Genomic DNA, 19,914 nt, shown 5'->3' with positions numbered 1-19,914 from the left:
TTAGAGGAAGCCTACTGTCCGGCAATATACAAATATGTTCTTTGCCTGACTACCTTAGCAAAGGTGATTATAGCACGTAACTGGTTTGCTAATTTATACAATTGGCGGGCTCTGGTAAATGAAGTATCTGGGCATGAAAGGTTTACACACAGGTCTAGAGGGACCCTACCCCATTATCTCAATAAATGGGACAGTTGGAACACCTCCCGTCTGGCTGCAGCTAGGGCGGCTCCACCACAACTCTCTACTTAATTGAGGTTCCGTCTGTGAAAGTTGTTTCGCTGATTTGTCTGTTTGTACTGTATGTTTATTAGCTGTATGGCTTTTGTTCTATGCGAGATTAGTGTGGCACTCTTTATTGCAATATAAGTGACACTGTGACACAGATTGTATCTGATTCTTTTCTGTACTTCCCCCCCCCCCCCCCGTTTTGCTTCAATGTTCTCTGTTTTTGTTGTTGTTGTTGTTGTTGTTGTTTTCTTTGGTTTTTTGGCAAAATTTCAATAAAAAACTACACAAGTTAAAAAAAAAAATATATGTAATTGTTAGGTTCTCAGTGCACCCAGGAAACGGCTTCTTTTTCTGTGTGTTTATGTTATGTCCTTCCAAGCTGAGGGTAGCACTCCCAAATTAAAATATGTGGAAGCTATACAATTAAGTTGTGAATTTAAGGGAACAAGAACATTTTTTGTTAAACTGTACTTACTGGTGCGGGAGTATCTCTTGCTTTGAACAATTTGCATTAGATCACCTAGTAAATTTTCTTTCACTAACTCCAGAATGGGCAATACTGGGTTACCTTCTGAATACTCCTAGAATTTCAGTGGGTTGTAAAAAAAATATTGTTATTTCTCTCTTCTGTAGCTTAAAAGTGCATATTACAGCAATGGACACCACAATCAGTTACTATGTTTACGGAAAAACTATTCCAAATTTTTGAACTTGAATGGACTGAAACTTCTCTCCACATAGAGACTCCATCTGGGAAAGTTATATAGACACTTTGCCCACAGACCTAAAACAACAAATACACAGGTGTTTTGGTATGACACTTTGGTCTGAGACTAGGTTATTTTTTACAAGATCCGCCAATCCACCTAACTTGAGGTGGGATGGACGTCGTGGACATGCATGGATTCTCTTTCTTTTTCTGCTCTTTCTTTCTTTTTCTGCTTATTTCTTGTTTCACACCCTTAACTTAAAAGTTATTGTGCTATGACTTTCTATCCAAGGTCAATAGATTAATATTGTTCCTAAACCTATGTCTAAAATCAATTTACAGACTGCTGATACTCTCAAATTTTGCTTTCTTATACGCTCCATCTAAGGTCTGGAATAGTTAAATATGACTAAAGGGATCTAAAGAATGTCAATGTTTATGTCTTCACTATTGATACGTCATTCATCCAAGATACCATCTAGTCATGTTCAAAGTTTAGTCATATAATCGATGTTTCGATTTTCTTTATTGTGATTATGTACATAGTTGGTGAGGTTGAAAAAAGACAAGATGTCCATCGAGTTCAACCTGTATTATTAATTATAAATCACTTAGGTGCTGTAGCCTTGGATATTTCTATCAGTTAGGAATTTATCTAATCCATTTTTGAACTTATTTAGTGAGTCCACCATTACTACCTTCTCTGGTAGTGAATTCCAGATCTTTATTGTTCTTACTGTGAAGAACCCTTACCTCCGTTGTGTATGAATTTTTTTTTCTTCTAACCTCAGGGGGTGACCTGTGTAGCGCTTTTTTTTTATAAACAGATCGTCTGATAAGTCCTTGTATTGTCCCTTAATGTATTTATAAATGTTAATAATGTCCCCTCTCAGCCTCCTCATTTCCAGTGTAAACATATCTAACCTTGTTAGTCTTTCCTCATAATTCAGTGCCTCTAACCCCTTAACCAGTTTGGTGGCTCACCTCTGAACCCTTTCAAGTTCCAAGATATCTTTTTTTATAGTGTGGTGCCCAGAACTGTACACAATATTCCAGGTGCGGTCGCAGTGACAGGATTACACTCTCATCCCTTGTCTCCATTCCCCGTTTTATGCATGCTAACACCTTATTTGCTTTTGTTGCTGCATTTTGACACTGCGTACTGCTACTAAGTCTATTATTGATGAGCACACCCAAATCCTTTTCAACTACGGTTATCCCTACATTTTCCCCATTTAATTTATAGGCTGCCCAATTATTCTTAGTCCCAAAGTGCATAACTTTACATTTTTCTATATTGAACCTCATTCCCCATTTGTCTGCCCAGACCTCCAGTCTGGATAAATCATTCCGCAGAGACTCAACATCCTTGTCTGAATTAATTACTCAACACAGTTTAGTGTCATCTGCGATAATTGACACTGTGCTGTCTAGGCCCACTCCTAGGTCATTAATGAATATATTAAACAGCAATGGCCCGAGTACTGAACCCTGCGGTATTCCACCAAGCACTGAGGCCCATTCAGAAAACATCCCATTTATCACCACTCGCTGTTTTCTGTTATACAGCCAATTACTTACCCAAGTACAAATAGTATTTTTAACCCAAAGCTCTCTCAATTTGAAAATTAGTCTCTTATGTGGCAATGTGTCAAAGGCCTTAGCAAAGTCCAAAAAGACCACATACACTGCTTTACCCTGATCAATAGTATCGCTCACTTTCTCGTAGAAGCTTATTAAGTTAGTTTGGCATGACCTGTCCTTCACAAAACCATGTTGGTGCCTATTAATAACCTTGGAGGTATCTAAGTACTCTAGTATACTATCCATTAATATTCCTTCCAGTATTTTCCCCACTATTGATGTCAAACTTACCGGTCTGTAGTTGCCGGGATGAGTTTTAATTCCCTTTTTAAATATTGGGACTACCTCTGCTGTACGCCAGTCCTTTGGTATCATTCCTGATGTAATTGACTCACTGAAAATCAAATATAGGGGCCTCAATAGCTCTGAGTTAAGTTCCATTAGAACCCTGGGGTGTAGTCCATCCGGCCCAGGAGATTTATTTATCTTAATGTTACTTAATCTCTCGGACCACTTTCTTGTTTTCTTAGCAAAGGGTCACTATTAACGCTTATGTTGTGCACTTCTCCCGTCAACCAGTCCTCTCTCGTGAATACTGATGAAAAGAATTTATTAAATCTGCTTTTTACCTATCGTCATTAATCAAGACATCCAGCTCGCCCTTTAGTGGTCCAATATTCTCCTTTTTTAGCCTTTTACCGTTTATGTACTTAAAGAACTTTTGGGGGTTTGTTTTGGTCTCCTTTGCTATTTGTTTTTCATTTTCTATTTTGGCCGCATTTTTTGTTACATTCCCTGTAGAATTGGAAAGATTCTGCCTTCCCATCAGACTTAAATGCTTTGAAAGCTCTCCTCTTTTTATCCTTTTGTTCCTTGACCACCTTATTAAGCCACATTGGCTTGAATTTACTACTCCTGTTTTTGTTAACCTTGGGAATGAACAAATGAGTGTACTTGTTGAGCTCAGTTGTAAAAACATCCCACATTTCAGCCGTATTCTTACCATGAAACACAATTTCACAATTTGTGTCCTTCATTGCTTGTTTCAGCAAGTTGAAATTGCCTTTTCTAAAGTTTAAAGTCTTAATTAGACCCTTATAGTATTGTTTTTGGAAGCTGATATCGAATGTGATCATATTATGATCACTATTTCCCAGGGTCTCCCCTACTTTAGTATTTGATATTATCTCCATATTATTAGTTATTACTAGGTCCAGTATAGTCCTATGTCTAGTTGGTTCCTCGATTACCTGGGGCAAGTAATGATCTTTTAGCATATTTAAGACCCTGTTTCCCCTAGTTGTATTTGCTGTTTCGGTGTTCCAATTTATGTCCGGGTAATTAAAGTCCCCTATGATAATGATTCCTGCTGCTTTTTTGATTTGCTGCAAGAGTTGTAATTCATCAGACACACTAATATCTGGTGGTTTGTAGCATGTCCCTATTAAAACCTTTTTTGTATCTTCACCCCCACTCGAAATCTCAACCATAATGACTCCTCGTCATCTCCAGTACCCTCGGAAATGACTCCTTTACATACAGTTTTTAGAATGGCTTAACATAAAGACAACCCCTCCTCCTTTTTTATTAGTCCTATCTCTCCTGAAGAGGGTGTACCCCTCCATGTTTGCTGCCCAGTTGTGAGAATCGTCCCACCATGTCTCTGTAATGCCTATGATATCATATTGGTGCTTAAGTGCAATCGTTTATAATTCCCCCATTTTACTTGTTAGGCTTCGTGCATTTGCAAGCATACACTTAAGCTTATTACTTCCCTTGACTGCAAGTTTAGTTGTAGATGTTTCCTTAGGAAGATGAGTTTTCCTTAATTTACCATCGCTGACTATTTTTCTCCTTCCCCCCCTCTCCACCCCATTATACTTTATACATCCTTTTTTTCTACTCTCTATAGTTGTCCCACTAATTCTTTCTTGTCCCTCCCCCTGGCACCTCGTTTAAAGTCACCTTCAACCTTCTAACCATCCTTCTTCCCCAGCACGCTGCCCCTTCCTCATTCAGGTGCAATTCATTACAACAAAAAAGATTGCGCCTGACTGAGAAGTCCGCCCAGTGTTCCAGGAACATAAACCCCTCTTTCCTACACCAGTCTTTAAGCCACACATTAACCTCCCTATTCTCCCTCTGCCTCCCTGAACTAGCGTGTGGCACAGATAATATTTCAGAGAATATTACCCTAGATGTCCTTGCCTTTAGTTTATGGCCTAGGTCCCTATAATCTTTCTTAAGGACATCCCACCTACCATTAAGTTTGTCGTTGGTGCCAACGTGCACCAAGACCGCCGGGTCTTTCCCAGCCCCTCCCAACAATCTTTCTACCCGGTCTTGTTATGTATAACAACATAATACAAAAAAGAAAAAAAGCAAAGGTCATCTGTGTTGATCAATGTTTGTCTTTATTGTTCTCTTTGCAATAAAAACACTTTTGAAAAAAAATGTTTTTTTTTTAAGCATAGGCATTAACTTTAACTATTTATATGTATCTAAGAAACTAATTTTAAGTATTTGAACTTAAGCCTTTATATCAAAATGTCTTTAAGATCATGAGACACATAGTATTAGTTTGGTGTGTCCAAATCTTTGAGTGGTACTGTATATATAAATAGTCCACATGACTATCAGACTGGCCAGCTGATTCTGCTCGCTCCTCCCACAGGAATCTTACCTTTTTAAGGCCAAGACGGAAGTCCGTACCAGTATAAATAAGAAAGACTTGTATTGCCAGAGCTTGATCTATGACTAAAGCTCTGTGATGGTGAGTTAGCAGCTGTGCATTAACACTGTACGGTTCAGAGACAGTCTTATCCTGCTGTACATTGCATGCAGCTGTACTCTTTACCATGAAAACCTCTAATCACTGTGACTGTATAACTGAGATCTGCCTGCATCATTTATGCTGTTCCGAGGCAGACTTTGCTGGAGGCTATGCCCTGAGGCAAATAAAAGATTATCTTATTTGCAATACATTCTGGTATCTTAAGGTACTTTGCTGGGAAGTTGCTTTCTTCCTTAATACAGTGTAGATTGAGAATTGCAATTGATTTAGTATGCCTTCAAAAGAGAATAAAATGTGATACATAACATCCTACATGTTATGTAAAACTGCTTTCACTTATAGCCATGTGTTAAACATATGCAGTTTATATAGTCAATGGCCATCCATCATTGCAGTCAAATACTCTTATGGATTCATTACTCACCTTCTACTGGTAAACCTATTCCCATTTCCTGTGTTTTCTCCTCTTTCTAGCAAGACCACATCAAAATAAAGGGTGTGGATCATTTTGTCGACAGTCATTAGGTCGACCACTATTTTGCCGTGTCGACCTAAAGACCACGTTGACTTAATGTATGTTGACCAATAGTGGTCGACCTAATGACTGTCGACATAAGTGAGGTCGACCTAAACATGTGCCATGTTCCAAGAGTCCTGCGCATGCGGATTAGACTCTGGCAGTATGCCAGAGTCTACTTGCTGCCAGAGAGGAGGGGGCCTGCGACGGAGGCTGCACTCGGGTCACCTCCTCTCTTAAAACGCCCATGGCAGGTGATAATTATTCAAGAGAATTAGAGCCTGTAAAATGGGAACAGTAGCAGAAGCAAATTACTTTTGGTTTTTAGTTACAACACTTAAAAATATGCTGAGCTCCCATTCCCAACTGAGCATGTGGCGGTCTTTACCAGCCCCAGTCTCAGCCCACTAATCATACACAGGTGAAACTTCAGGCTGAAAAAATATATGGATAGTGAACAGTCGCTCAGGGTCCGGACTATGGGTCGACAGTCATTAGGTCAACCCTATATGGTCGACTGACAAAAGGTCGACATCGACAAAAAGTCAACATATGAAAGGGAGATGCCAGAAAAGGTTGACAGGTTCATATGGTCGATATGACAATGGTCGACATGTTTTTTTTTGGGGGGGGGGTTCATGTTTTTGGACTTTTTCCATCTTTGACTATCCACATCACAAATCATAACCTTTGGTAACCTTCTGAACAGAGCGAGACACCGCGTCAGAAGTGTGATGAGCGAAACCAGCCCGCGAGGAGATATGTTTCAACAAATGGTGGTCCCAGATGAAAAAACTATCCACACTAACACCAAAAATGCATAAAAAGGTGTCGACCAGTTTTGAGTCGACTATTGTCACGTCAACCTTTTGTCCATGTCAATCTTTTCCAGTGTCAATCTTTCATATGTCGACCTTTGTCCATGTCAATGTTTTGCCTTTCTACCATATGGGGCCAACCAGGGGCATCAGAACGTTTTTAGGTTGGGGGGGGCAAGATATAATCTCTTTTTGGCGCCCCTAAATTGCTGAATCGCTAAAGGCCAGATCCACATGAAATACATTGAGAAGGCTAGATCCACACTAAGGGGTATATTCAATAATTGTCGGAAGCTGCCGTCTTGTCGGAAAGACTGCAGCTTCCGACAGTCGGTGTTCCGACCTATTCATTAGGGCCCCGTTTATTCCGACAAATCGGGAAACCTGACTTGTCGAAATGCTGTCAAAATGCATGCTGATTGGTGGCTTCAGCTGCCGATCAGCGTGCATTGTCGGAAGCGGGGCCAAACCCGACAGGTTTTAGCCCCGTTTCCGACAATCTCAATCCGACTTTAAAAAAAGTCGGATTGAGATGAGGGATCTGAGAGCAGGAGAAGGTCGGAGCAGCGCTGCAGCGGGGAGAGCAGGAACCCAGAGTCAGCGTCCACCCAGCTCCAGCAAGCGAGGTCCTGCTTGCTGGAGCCAGGTGGATGCCGCCGTGAGCCTCCGCTGATGCAGCCGCTGCTCGCCCCGTCTCCTTCTCTCGATCTCCTCTCCTCCGCTGCTCTCCTGCTGCTGCCCCCACCGCCGCAGATTTCTCTATCACGGCAGCCGCTGACAGCTCTCTCCCCCCCCCCCCCCCCCCTTCCCGGTGCCGCTGACAGCTCCCACCGCCACTGCTGTCAGCGCACCCGGCAGCTGCAGGACAAGACACTGGGAGCGGCCAAATCCGACAGTCGGATTTGGCCGCTCTTTGAATAGGGGTTGTCAGGTAAATCAGACAACTGCAAAATGGAATGGACCCGACTCTTATTGAATATACCCCATAGGGGGTCAGATCTGATCGCTGCTGTACGTTTTTGCACAGCAGGCGATTAGGTTCTAACTGCGCATGCACCGCAATGCGCACGCGCATCGGACAGCAACAAAGGCCATCGCTGGTCAGCGAAGGGATGGTGCAAAAAATCAGTTCGCACGGGCGTTCACAAGGTCATTGACAGGAGGAAGCCGTTTGTGGGTGGTAACTGACCGTTTACTGGGAATGTTTGGAAAAACGCAGGCGTGTCCAAGCATTTTCAGGGTGATGTCAGCTCTGGCCCCGATCATGAACCAATCACAGCAGACTTAATAATACTTAAGAAAGCCTGAGACACACATCATCCTAACTGTCCCTGACGAAGCACGGCACCATTGGCCGAGTGAAACGCGTTGGACCACGCCCCCCCTCTCTGTCTACCCGAAACCCGGAGATCCCGATTCCCTGGAAGACGCCGGCGAGACAACATCAAAGGAACCGGAGTTACAGGCGCCTGTAACACCCCGCGACTACGGAGACAAGACACCTGCAGCAACATCAGACACGTACGGACTCCCCAGCCCTGAATAGGGTGAAGACACGTAAGCGAACTTCTTTTCAAACACCTTTTTTCAAACACCTAAGAACCAAACCACTGTGACTGAAAACTGCATTCACGGATCATCAGGAACACATTTAAACCGGACCCCTTTGCGGCAACAACCGCCTTTGCCGGGACACATCAAAAATCACCGCAAATACAAAGGGACCGGTCTCCTTTATTCTCACTCCTATTTTTATTTTTATTTTTATATTTTTTATATATTTTTTCTTTTTTATATTTTTTCTATTTTCATTTATTTTTCCTTGTTTTAAATTTAGTAGAATTTAGCCGTTATTTTTAATTTCTCTTTGTTACCTTTATTAATCTCATTGATTGCTAGCAATATACAGAACGCAAATAAGCACTCAGGTGCAAATCTTTTATTGTCAAAAAAATTTCAAATACTTACTAAATAAAAAATCTGTCATTTAAATACACTCCACTGCCTCCATATCTATACTCTGTTGCTTAATTATGCACATTTAAATTTATATCAATTGTGAAAAATTGTGTTCTATTGCAAACCACTAATCATTGACAGGTAGCGCCAAAGGTTTGTCCCATCCCCCCCAAGATCTGGCCCCGATCAGCCTGATGTAATCGCACTGGAGGAGTAAGTCCTGGGCTGCGCACAGACTGCACAAAGTGGATTTGAGTAGCTCGACGTACACAATCGCAGTATGCTATCGCACACTTGCACAGCAAATATACCCCTGGAGGTGGCGACTATCTGAACACAGAACAGCAAAATTAGCACTTCAGCTCTCCCATGTACTTCTAGTTTCCCTCCACGTGCCCCATGTAGCATGGAGAGTAGATCAAGCACTAGCAGTGACCAGTGCAGTGCTGGCGTCGAGGTGACTGATATTAGTGGCCATGGGAGTTACAGGGAGGGGGAGGGCATGGATGCTGACAGGGAGTTAGAAGGAGTGTGAGGAACACTGAGGGGGGAGTTACAGGGAGGTTGAGGGAAGGGGCACGGGGGGGGGGGGGGGAGTGCAGGGAGGGTGAGGGCAGGGGCCCTGAGGGTGGAGTTAGAGGGAGGGTGAGGGCACTGGCGCTGACAGGGGAGTTACAGGGAGGGTAAGGGCTGGGACCCTGAGTGGGGGTTACAGGGAGGGTGAGAGTAGGGATGCTAAGGGGGGAGGTAGAAGCTACATGGAGGGTGAGGGCAGGGGCACTGAGGAGGGAGCTACATGCAGGTGAGGGCAGGGACGCTGACGGGAAGTTACATGGAGGGTGAGGTCAAGGACGCTGACGGAGAGTTACAGGAAGGGTGAGGGCATGGACCCTGATGGGGTGTTAAAGGGAGGGTGAAGGCAGGGGCACTTAGGGGGGAGTTACAGGGAGAGTGAGGACAGGGGCACTGAGTGTGGACTTACAGGGAGAGTGAGGGAAGGGGTCTATAAAAATTGCTTTATTAGGAGCGGGATGGTCAGGGTCAGGCTGTGGTGGGGGGCAGGGGGGGCGTTCAGGGTTAAACTGGGGGGGCAGGATAGTTAAGGTTAGGATGCGGAGGGGGGGCAGTTAGGGTTAGGCTGTGGAGGGATGGTTAGGGTTAGGCTGTGTAGGGGGCAGTTAAGGTTAGTCTGTGGGGGGATAGTTAGGGTTAGGCTGTGGGAGGAAAGGGTTAGGGTAAGTGGAGGGGCAGCATACTTTAGTCTACTTGAATTTAGATTTAAACCAATATGTTTAATGTTGTCCAAGGCACAGGAATGGGGAGGAGCCAATAAAGCAAAGGGGATTGAAGGATATTCCAGCTGGTGTTCTCCTAATAGCCACCTGTGGTTACTCACTTTGCCGGCGTTTTGAGGGTTCAGGCAGTAGTCCCCATATCTGGCTCCCTGGGCTGGATGGGTAGCGTCCTTACTGAGAAGCCTCCAGGGATAGTCCATGTGCAGTCCGTTGTAAGGGGAGAAATGCATCATGGGATTTGTAGTTTATATTTTACTGCTCTGAGCAGTAAAACAAACTTCAAATCCCATACCACTTATATCTCTGGCTGGCCGTGTGTATGCCTGTTTGTATGAGCACGGCTAAGTCCCGGATGTCACCCGCAGCAGCCTCCAGTGCTTGGAGCTATGATCGGCGGGCCACTGCCGTTTCAGCTGTCAGTGCTCCGCTTCAGGTGGCTTTCATAACCATACCACCTGACGTGGAGCACTGACAGCGGAACAGGCAGTGGCCAGACAGCTCGCTGCAGTGCGCCTGGGGCTGGAGCAGAGACGGAGACTGTGCGGCTCACTCAGTAAGGAGGGGGGAGCTGCTTTTCATGCTGCCGGCGCCGCTGCTGCCTGTCAGAGGCAGCCGGCAGCACATATCAGCAAGGTCGCAGAGCGGGGAGAGCGCATCTCCGACCCGGCGCCTCCCTGCTTTGCAGACCTTGCTGAGGGGTTAGCGCCGGGCTTGGGGCATTGACTGCATGGAGCGGAGGATGTAATGTGCGGTCTTTCACCTGACCGCACATCGCTCTTCCTGTACACCATCGGCGCCTCTCTATGTTTGGGGGGGGGCGATCTGCCCCCTTGCCCCCCCAGTTCCGACGCCTCTGGGGCCAACCTAATGAGTGAAGACCTAATGCATTTAGATCTTTTTTACCACACCCCCGTCACTAATGTGCAATGCAAAAATCAAAGCCTGAGACAAACAGCATTTCAGACTGGCTTGGATGTTTTTATTGAACTCTTAATGATAAAATACTAGACATAAATGTCCGGGGTATTTTTTACCAGTTGCTTCGTACCTATGACAATCATGTGAGTCTAGTTACACAGTTAAGTATCCTTTACCTATAACTTTGAAATGATACATGTTCAGGTATTGTAAATACTCAGTTTGACCTGAAAATCCCTTTAAATTAGTTACAGGGAAATTTGCTTCGAAGGTGTTTATTTGCTGCAGATGCCTGTAGATTGACCTTCCCTTACCAACTGTCTCCATATTGCATATTGTTGACCTGCCCCTCTTGCTTACTTTACTTTGATTTGGTTTCATAGGATTTTTTTGTTTGCTTTACTCTGCAGTAACAGAGCATGTTTTCCAGGGGATCGGTATGTAATACTGGCATACAGGATGCCGGCTGTCAGTATACCGATAGCAACATCCCATCTGTCGGAATCCCAGCAGGGAGGCAGTAAGTCCCCCTGCCACGCTTTGGGCCCGGTGGCTACAGGGCCGGTGCAAGGTTTCTCAGCATCCTAGGCAAATCTTCAACACACTCGCCCCCCCCCCCCCCCAATAGTCACCGGTTTAGGTGAAAATGTGCAGAGGCGACGTCTAATAAATTCGACAGCAAAGAATATTTTCCTGAAATAGAATTTGACAGCAGATAAGAGCCATATGGCCTATCCAGTCTGTCCTTTACGGTTAGGGACTACAGTATTCGGGATAGGTTAGAGTTAGTTTACTGCAGTGGTTCTAAAACTGTTTGCCATGGCTCCCTGGGGTGCTTTGGGACACTTGTAGTAGTTCCCTGGGTTGGTGGTCCAGGACAAATTCTAATTATTTATGGTCAGTGTAATAGGCAAAACCAGTGCTGGTGGCTGCCAATCATAAAATATGTTGACAAACAGAAGTGAATCCTGTCCCCACACCACATTACTGAACCTAAGGATGACATATAAACACAATTTACCAAATGTTTTATTTTTAAAAAATTTCTCAATAAGAAACTTTGGCCTAAGGGTGCCATGAAAAAATTCTGATACCCTAGGGAGCTATGATTCAAAACAGTTGGGAACCACTGGTTTACTGGATTGGGTTAGGATATTAGGGATAAGGTTATTTTAGCGGTTTGGGTATTAGGGTTAGTTTGGGGGATAGGGTTAGGGTATTAGGGATAGGATATTAGGGTTGGTTTATCAGTTTGGGTTAAGGTATTAGGGTTAGGGGTTATGATTTGGGAGACATTGTTAGATACTGTATACTCCTGTACTAATGGGCGGCATTCCACGGATTTCAAAAAAGTATGCACATACACATAAATAACATACAACGTTTCAGATGCTTTACTATTGCATCTTTAATATAGCATCTTTTGTCGTAAAATGCAATATTAAAACATCTGAAATGTTGAAAAGTTATCACTACGTATATGTATGGGTTGTAGTTATGTGACCTCCTCTAAATCCTGACAGTAGACATGCTGACTAGTAGGGACTATTCCCGCTTGTGGGTGAGCACGACATCCATAGAGTGGGAATAGAACCTGTGGCTCATTGCGCTTGGCCCTCCCCCCCTGCCATTCCACTGCCAGGATCCCGCGGTCGGTATGCTGACCGACGGGATCCACAGCAGCGGTAACGCGTATCCAACCAATGTGTTATACCTATTTGAAATCCATGGAGTGCCGCCCATAAGTACAGAAGAATGTTTGGAATTGATCATTCTAGAGAGGTTTATATATAATAATTTGGACCAGTTCCCCCAAGCCCCAGATGGCACGGACTATACAGCATGATAGATAGATAGATAGATAAATAGATAGATTGATTCACACATTACTTGACGTTATTGTGGACATCTACAGGCAACTGACACCTCTCAGACACTAGAGAGGGAGGTTCAGCTGCTGCAGAACCTCCTGCCAGCCACATGAATGACAAGGTGACAGCTGAGGTGCGATGCACCTAGTTGGGAGATGGGGCAAATCAGCTGGTGGTTGGGGAAGCAAGGCCACCGTACACTGGCCCTCATTCCGAGTTGTTCACTCGCTAGCTGCTTTTAGCAGCATTGCACACGCTAAGCCGCCGCCCTCTGGGAGTGAATCTTAGCTTAGTAAAATAGCGAACGAAGTATTCGCAATATAGCGAATAGAAATTTCTTAGTAGTTTCTGAGTAGCTCGAGACCTACTCAGAAATAGTGATCAGTTCAGGCCGTGTCGTTCCTGGTTTGACGTCACACACACGCCCAGCGTCCGACCAACCACTCCCCCGTTTCTCCAGACACTCCCGCGTTTTTGCCTGACACGCCTGTGCTTTTCCGCACACTCCCAGAAAACGGCCAGTTTCCGCCCAGAAACACCCACTTCCTGTCAATCACACTACGATCACTTCAACAATGAAAAAACTTTGTTCTGCCGTGAGTAAATCTACTAAGTTCTTAGTAAAATTACTACCCGCATGCGCACTGCGAACCATGCGCATGCGCATTTTTGCCTTAATCGCTCCGTTGCGAAAATCGGCAACGAGCGAACAACTCGGAATGAGGGCCACAGTGCACGAAACAGCCAATTTGTGCAAGTGTATACCCAACTTAAGGTTAATTGATGTTTTGATCTGAAAAATTAGTTAGTTGGCAAGAGTTTGCTTCTATTTATCCCTGGGCTTAAATTACATACAACAAAATAGTTTTAGTCAATAGCAGCAGTATTCACTATTGCCATCAAATAGTTTAACTGAACGTACCTGTACTTTTAATGACAACTGCAAAGGCTCTATATATCCCTGCTGTCTTAGCGCCACTTACTGTACATCAAAGATGCCCACAGAATAGCATGACTGGTGGTCGTTGGGGAAGCCCTTGCTGCCTGGCTGAAGGCGCCGGTCATGGCCTCCTCCTCGGTTTCTCCTTACTGCGGCATATGATCCAGACACAGACAGGAGGATCTTCTCCTGTCACCGGGTCGGGGGAAGGAAGAGGTGTAGTGAGCGAGGCAGGACGGGGAGGCAGGGACAGGACCCTGACATACGGCTCCACTCTAGCCCACGCCCCGCAGATCCGTCGCTGTGTGAGCATGGAGCGGGCGCCTCACATTCCTCCCGGCGAGTGCAGCACCCAGCCTGGCTGTCATAGCCTTAATTTTTTCGTTCCACTCAGCGGCGCCGCCTTTTAAGTGGTGCCGCCCATAGGCAGCTGCCTAAAGCTGCCTAATGGATGCGCCGGCCCTGGGTGGCTAACTTTGCTCGCCACCGGTTATATTCCCACTTGGTTGGTGGGGTGGACCCACCAACCGAGTGGGAATAACATGCGGTTGTCTGGATTTCGGACGGCAGTATTTCACCAGTTGTCTGTATTTCAGCGTTGGTCTCCTGAATGCCGGAATCCCGACAGCCGGTACTTTACCTGCATCCCGTTTTCCAGATATCGTAACTGTGCCACTGGTTAAATAGTAATCCATGTGGATCTTCTTTTAGACTGAATTAGTTGCTATTTAATTCACCTATCAGACAGAAACCGTAGAAAACCAGAACTGTTAGAGGGCTCTGAGGGCCAGGGTTGAGAAGCATTTCCCTAGAGCAACAACATAGGTAATTGAACAGAGGTTGAACTTTGCAGTTTCTTGTTGCTTTTTAACCTTAATAACTATGTAACAATTTGTCACTTATTTCATTGATGCTTCGATTCACAAATGTAGCTCACAAAACAAATATCTATCCAATTTTTTATTCAGTCGTAGATCTATGTGTGCTCACAACCCTTCAGCACTCGTCTACAAATGCTGTAACTTAGATATTGCAACTGTTGGTGAGTAGTTTGTTTTTTTTAGTAACTAGTAACAAGAACATGCACGTTACATAAAGGTGTCGCCACATGACAGTTATTATATAGAGATTACTGGAGCAGAACTGGAAAATAGTATAGTGTGAGATGGCCTTTCTCATAGACAGCCAGAAAGGTCAGTACAAATCTCCTGGGATTTCTCAGTGGTCTCTGTTCTCTCCCCCAGCCTCAATCACAAGTATCAATGGGAAGTAATGCTACAGAGCTACATTTCCCCTTTTTATGCCCAATATAATGGACATTTCCGTATGTTTCTCTTTCAGTGTTACAAGTAGTTGCCTTTTCCATGGATTAGTATTTATAGCTCTGTGCATGAATCTGTATTAATATGTACCTATATCCATGGAAACATATGGAAATATATCTGGAAACACAGTAAAAATTGCACCAATTTATACTATACGTTTTGCGCCTTCTCTTCCTCTAGTGGTATGGGTACCTGTGAAAAAGTAGTGGAGCAATGACTATTGGTAGCTGAGTTGATTCCATTTTGTAAATTATGTTTTAAACTCACAAGTACAGTTTCAGATATAACTCTTTATAACAGTAATATTATTATTAATATTAATAAGCTTTATTTATAGTAGACAGTACAATTCAGTATACAATAAAAAACACTGCAATTCTCAATACAGCTACTGGTAAAAAAAGGTTTGCAGGAGGAATAACCTGTAAACTTAGGCTAGGGTGCAACTAACTGGTTTAGAGCAATGAAAGACAAGGGCAGAGAGCCCAAGGAGGAAGTGGAGAGTGTAGCTGGTGTGACAGGAAGGTAGATGGCCCTGCACATAGGTGCTTACATACTAAAGGGAAGGGAGAGACAACCAGATGATATGGGAACTTAGAACAGGAAGTAAGAGTGGGAGAGATGGGGTATGAAAGAAGGTGAAGGAAACTGCAGTATGCGGCGACACAATTAGGTGGTGGGCTGATGTGCTTTTATGAAGAGGTAGTTAGTAGTACTAATAGTACTATTATTTTGGTTCCTGGTGAGGGGACCGTCCACCACTACCACCTTACACCCGCTGCTGCCGCACTTTTCTATGGTCCCTTTGTTTTCCCTCACCCATAGTGGGAAGCAATGGCGGGGAGTGCGTTGTTACCACGCATGTCGATCTCAGGAAATGTCATCTTTGATTATTATAGAGATGCCTTACTGTGTTCTAAGCTGGTGTATAAAGAAGAAGCACTGTGCAATGAGAATGCTAATGCCCGATTTAAGCATTTCTTATAAAGCTTTCTTTATGTAATCAGCTTTGTTATTAATGCTTTTTATTTTGTGAGCAGAGCCCTCTTACCTCTTTGTCTGCCTGTTATTACCCAGTCTGGTTTTTACTACTGTTTTATTTCCAGCTGCACAATGGAATATGCTGGTTCTGTATAAGTAAATGTTAATATATGAAATAATTGATAGTGCTGTTATGTTACTAAATACTGTATGGGCAATGTTATTCGTTCCCATTAGTCCTTGATCAGGAGGAATTTAGAGTAATTTCCCTACCCCAGGTACACAAATGGATACACAAACACTAGCGCCAGTTTAGTTCAAAGCTGAGTAGCCTACCTATATATCTTTTTTGGACTGTTGGAGAAAAGCAAAACATAAGGAAACAGGTGACAACATTCAATCTGCAAGCAGATATGCGTCAGTGTTGTCAGCATGTGCTATAGACTTACACAGAGATTTGTCACCGCCCAACTTCAAGCAATTTTCTGTTTATTTTCTCTTTCTCAGTGCTGTACAGACGATGTATATTATTTCACATCATTCCTGCTCTGGTATAAAATTACTTAATAAAACTCCTTCCTGTGTTGAGTATTTGAAATAAGACATAAAATTCACTTTCTTTTGAAGCACTTATAGCATATTTCTCTCTTTTTTTTTGGTTCTTCCTCTGTAGCCTGCAGGGCATTGGTAGATGAGCTGCAGCATGAAATTAAGAAAGTGAGCCCGAGTAAGACAATTGATGTAGGGTCATTCAGGATAAGTCCGGATGGAACACAGATACAGAATAAGGTATGGAGGTAAAATAAAAATAAAAAAAATGTCTGAATGGAAAATTTTGCTAATATGAACAAGCCAGGGGTTTCATGGTAATCCTGCAGCCTGCATGATTGGATTTACTCCCACTGGGAGCTGACATAACCTTAAACTTCCCTTTCAGATATCTCGTGTAACTCCTATGTTCCTGGTAACCATTTTGAACTCTCTTTTATTCTACTTTCTGAAGCATTCTGAAATGTATTGAATACTATTGTTTTTTACTTTGTTTGATGTTCATGCATATTAAGAGAGATCATGATAGTCAGCACAATACATCATTTTAATGTATAATTGCATAGAAATAAAGGCTAATTGAAATCTGCAAATGAAGGCCCTTTAGGATTCCTTTAGGGAATCTTTCAAGGCCACTGAAGTCAAATTCTTTTTTTGATATTAATGGTTTGCATACGATATAGTATCCTCTTTTTTTCAACTTCTCTCCGCTGCCAAATCTAAAAGAGGAAAGCTTTCTGCTGTTTCATATCTCTTCTGAGTGATTACAATATATATAGTGTTATTTACTTTATTTAACACTCGATCCGATTTCTTTTGGAAGGAAGTGTGGCTATATTTAATTTTACTTTATTCCATTATTTCCTACTAATAATATGTTCAAGCAGTTTAATCTGCCCACTCTTATAGAATAAGTACTTTAGAAGTGAATATGGTATCATCACATGTGTCAGTTAAATACTGGTGAACAGAAACTGCTTTGGAAATCAATTATGTGATTTGATATTTTTTTTTTAACCCTTTTATGACCTGTTATAGTGTTTAAGGCTTTTAGGTGTCCTGCTGTTGCCAGTAACAATCTGTAGAGTACAATTATTTTCCTAGTATTCATACTCCATAGAGGAATGGTTAATGTACATATGTTCTAGTTTCTGATAAATAACATAAAGTAAAAGGCGGCCTGTATGGACATCGCAAACTGGCAAATGCGTTTACCAATTTTCTATCTCTAAAATCTAACCTCCTTTATAACGTTCAAGCTAAAAATAGGAAATGTCTTCTGTAAATTGTCATAAATTGATCATGCTGAATAACAGTGAGGGTACCTAAATAAATATGTAGCATTCAGTACAAAAATTGATACAATAATAAGTGTAAATATGATAATTAAAGAAATACGTGGCAAATTGTGGTTGTGTCTCTTTTTGATGACATCATATGTTTGAAACGGACGAGAATGAAGAATAACCATGTTCAAAAACAGTATACAGTTCTTTTTTAATTACTGCTTATTGAAAGCAACGAATACCAGATACATTTATGCAAAGCCCAAGATACAAGTCACATAAAAGGACTACATAGGAAATAAAAATAGACAGTATGTAACAAAAGATACAGTGATACAGTTTACACTCCATTAATTTTAAAGATAATCTAATTATACAGTACACTTGCTAGGAGGTATGTATCAATCTTAATCTTCTCTGTTTAGAAGTGGACATGCATAGTACTACATACTAAACAATCAGATTATTGAAACCTTCACAACAGTACAGATAATTTCAGAAGATTAGTGTGCCTATCCTATTCCTAGGCAGTTGCACTTCCAACTGTGTAACAGGCTTCATGTGACAGGTCAGCATCTTTGTTGGAGGAAGGGTTAGGAGGCCACAGAGTGAGTGTCAGTGTGGTATCACATGATGCTTTTTGCAGAGTTTAAAATTCTGCAGGTACAAAAGCCACAAGAACACTATATAAACGATAATGAATTTGAAAGTTTCACAAGTAACTTAAGTACTGGAAAACCCTAAATACAGCCTGCGGTATTAATTGCAAGAACTGCTCATGTAAAACGCTGTTCTACTCAAATCTATCCTCTTTTGGCAGTCCGTGTCTCACGCACACAACTTTTTCAGCAGTAATTTAAAATGCTTGTGATATTTTATATGAGCCTGTTTCCATGGCTGAAAGAGCACTAGCGTTTCATAGGTCTATGTGACACCATCCATATATGGAGCAGTGATGTAAGACTCCTTTCTACTAATACAGGAAGAATGTGCTGTGAAACTTACCTCTAGTGCAAAACTTCATAAGTCCAGTTTGTTAAATGAATTGTATATTTTATATTTTTTTAAACTATATCTTCATACATTGAAATAAATGTAATATATCCAAATTATTAGGATTTTTTTTTTAACAATCTTAATTTTTATTGACCGTCAATAAAAGGACATACAAAAAGACATACAATATCACAGAGATGCATAGAAACCAGTAAACACTTTGTGGGTAAGAGATTATAACAAACAAAGAATACAATGTAGCGCACAAAGTCATAACTGACGGTTCATCCCAGAAAAACAGTATAAAATCTCCAGAATATTGTAAAGGAAGTCAAACTTACGAATATGTGAAAAATAAAGTATGAAGAACAAAAAGTAAATAGAGGAAAGAGGGGAAGAAAGAGGGAAAAGGAAGACTGGAAATTTGCCATCATGGTTTTAAGATGCCGTAGGAGGGACTGTTGTCATATAGATTTTATAAACCTGAGATTATTTAAAGTCAAGCCATTCTGACCAGGTAGCAATAAATCTAGAGACATTCAGTTGAGGGGGTGAAGTGAGTTCCTCCATAGCCATGTAAAAGTCAACTCTTTGGAGCCAGCGAGTGATAGGAGGCTTCGTAGTGGTCCTCCAGTAGCATGGTATGGTGGCCCTAGCCGCATTCATCAGATGTCATAGCAAAGAGCTTTTGTATTGGGATAGAGGAATGCCCACCAAACCAAGAAGCCAAAATTTTGGGGTTGCAGGGACTGGATATCCAGTGATTTGGCGACTGATCGTTTGTACCTGTTGCCAGAAGCCAGTCAGCTTATGACAATGCCACCATATGTGGATAGGGGTAACTACCGCCTGTTCACAGCGCCAACAGAGGGCAGGCACAGTTGGGAGCATCTGGTGAATGCACTCAGGGCAGCGGTACCATCTAGACATAATTTTGTACTGGGTTTCTGAAACCTGAATAGAAGGGGAGCTGGCAAACGTATAGGCATATATTCAAGACCACTGGTCCTCAGTAAGCTCCCTTTGGAGTTCTCTGTGCCACCCCGTCTAGAAAGAAGGGGTCGGGAGCGAGAGATATTTTAAGCATTGTCGATACAACTGGGATATCAAGTGCCTTTGAGGGGGCTCATTGAGACAGAAG

At 42.6% G+C, this 19,914-nt stretch overlaps 1 protein-coding gene across 2 annotated transcripts in view; it reads left to right on the top strand.

Moving 5' to 3' along the window:
• CNPY1 (canopy FGF signaling regulator 1) overlaps positions 1-19,914 on the top strand; it is a 352,139-nt gene that overhangs the window by 240,006 nt on the left and 92,219 nt on the right. For both annotated transcript variants that reach the window (XM_063921891.1, XM_063921892.1), the window contains exon 3: positions 16,616-16,731. In XM_063921891.1, coding sequence (XP_063777961.1) covers positions 16,616-16,731 — 116 coding nt within the window. The remainder of the gene's footprint in view (positions 1-16,615; positions 16,732-19,914) is intronic.

Source organism: Pseudophryne corroboree, chromosome 5 (genome assembly GCF_028390025.1).
Source record: "Pseudophryne corroboree isolate aPseCor3 chromosome 5, aPseCor3.hap2, whole genome shotgun sequence".
Classification (NCBI taxonomy): Eukaryota; Metazoa; Chordata; class Amphibia; order Anura; family Myobatrachidae; genus Pseudophryne; species Pseudophryne corroboree.
The sequence above is the reverse complement of the archived record's forward strand: the minus strand, read 5'-3'. Positions and strand labels throughout refer to the sequence as shown.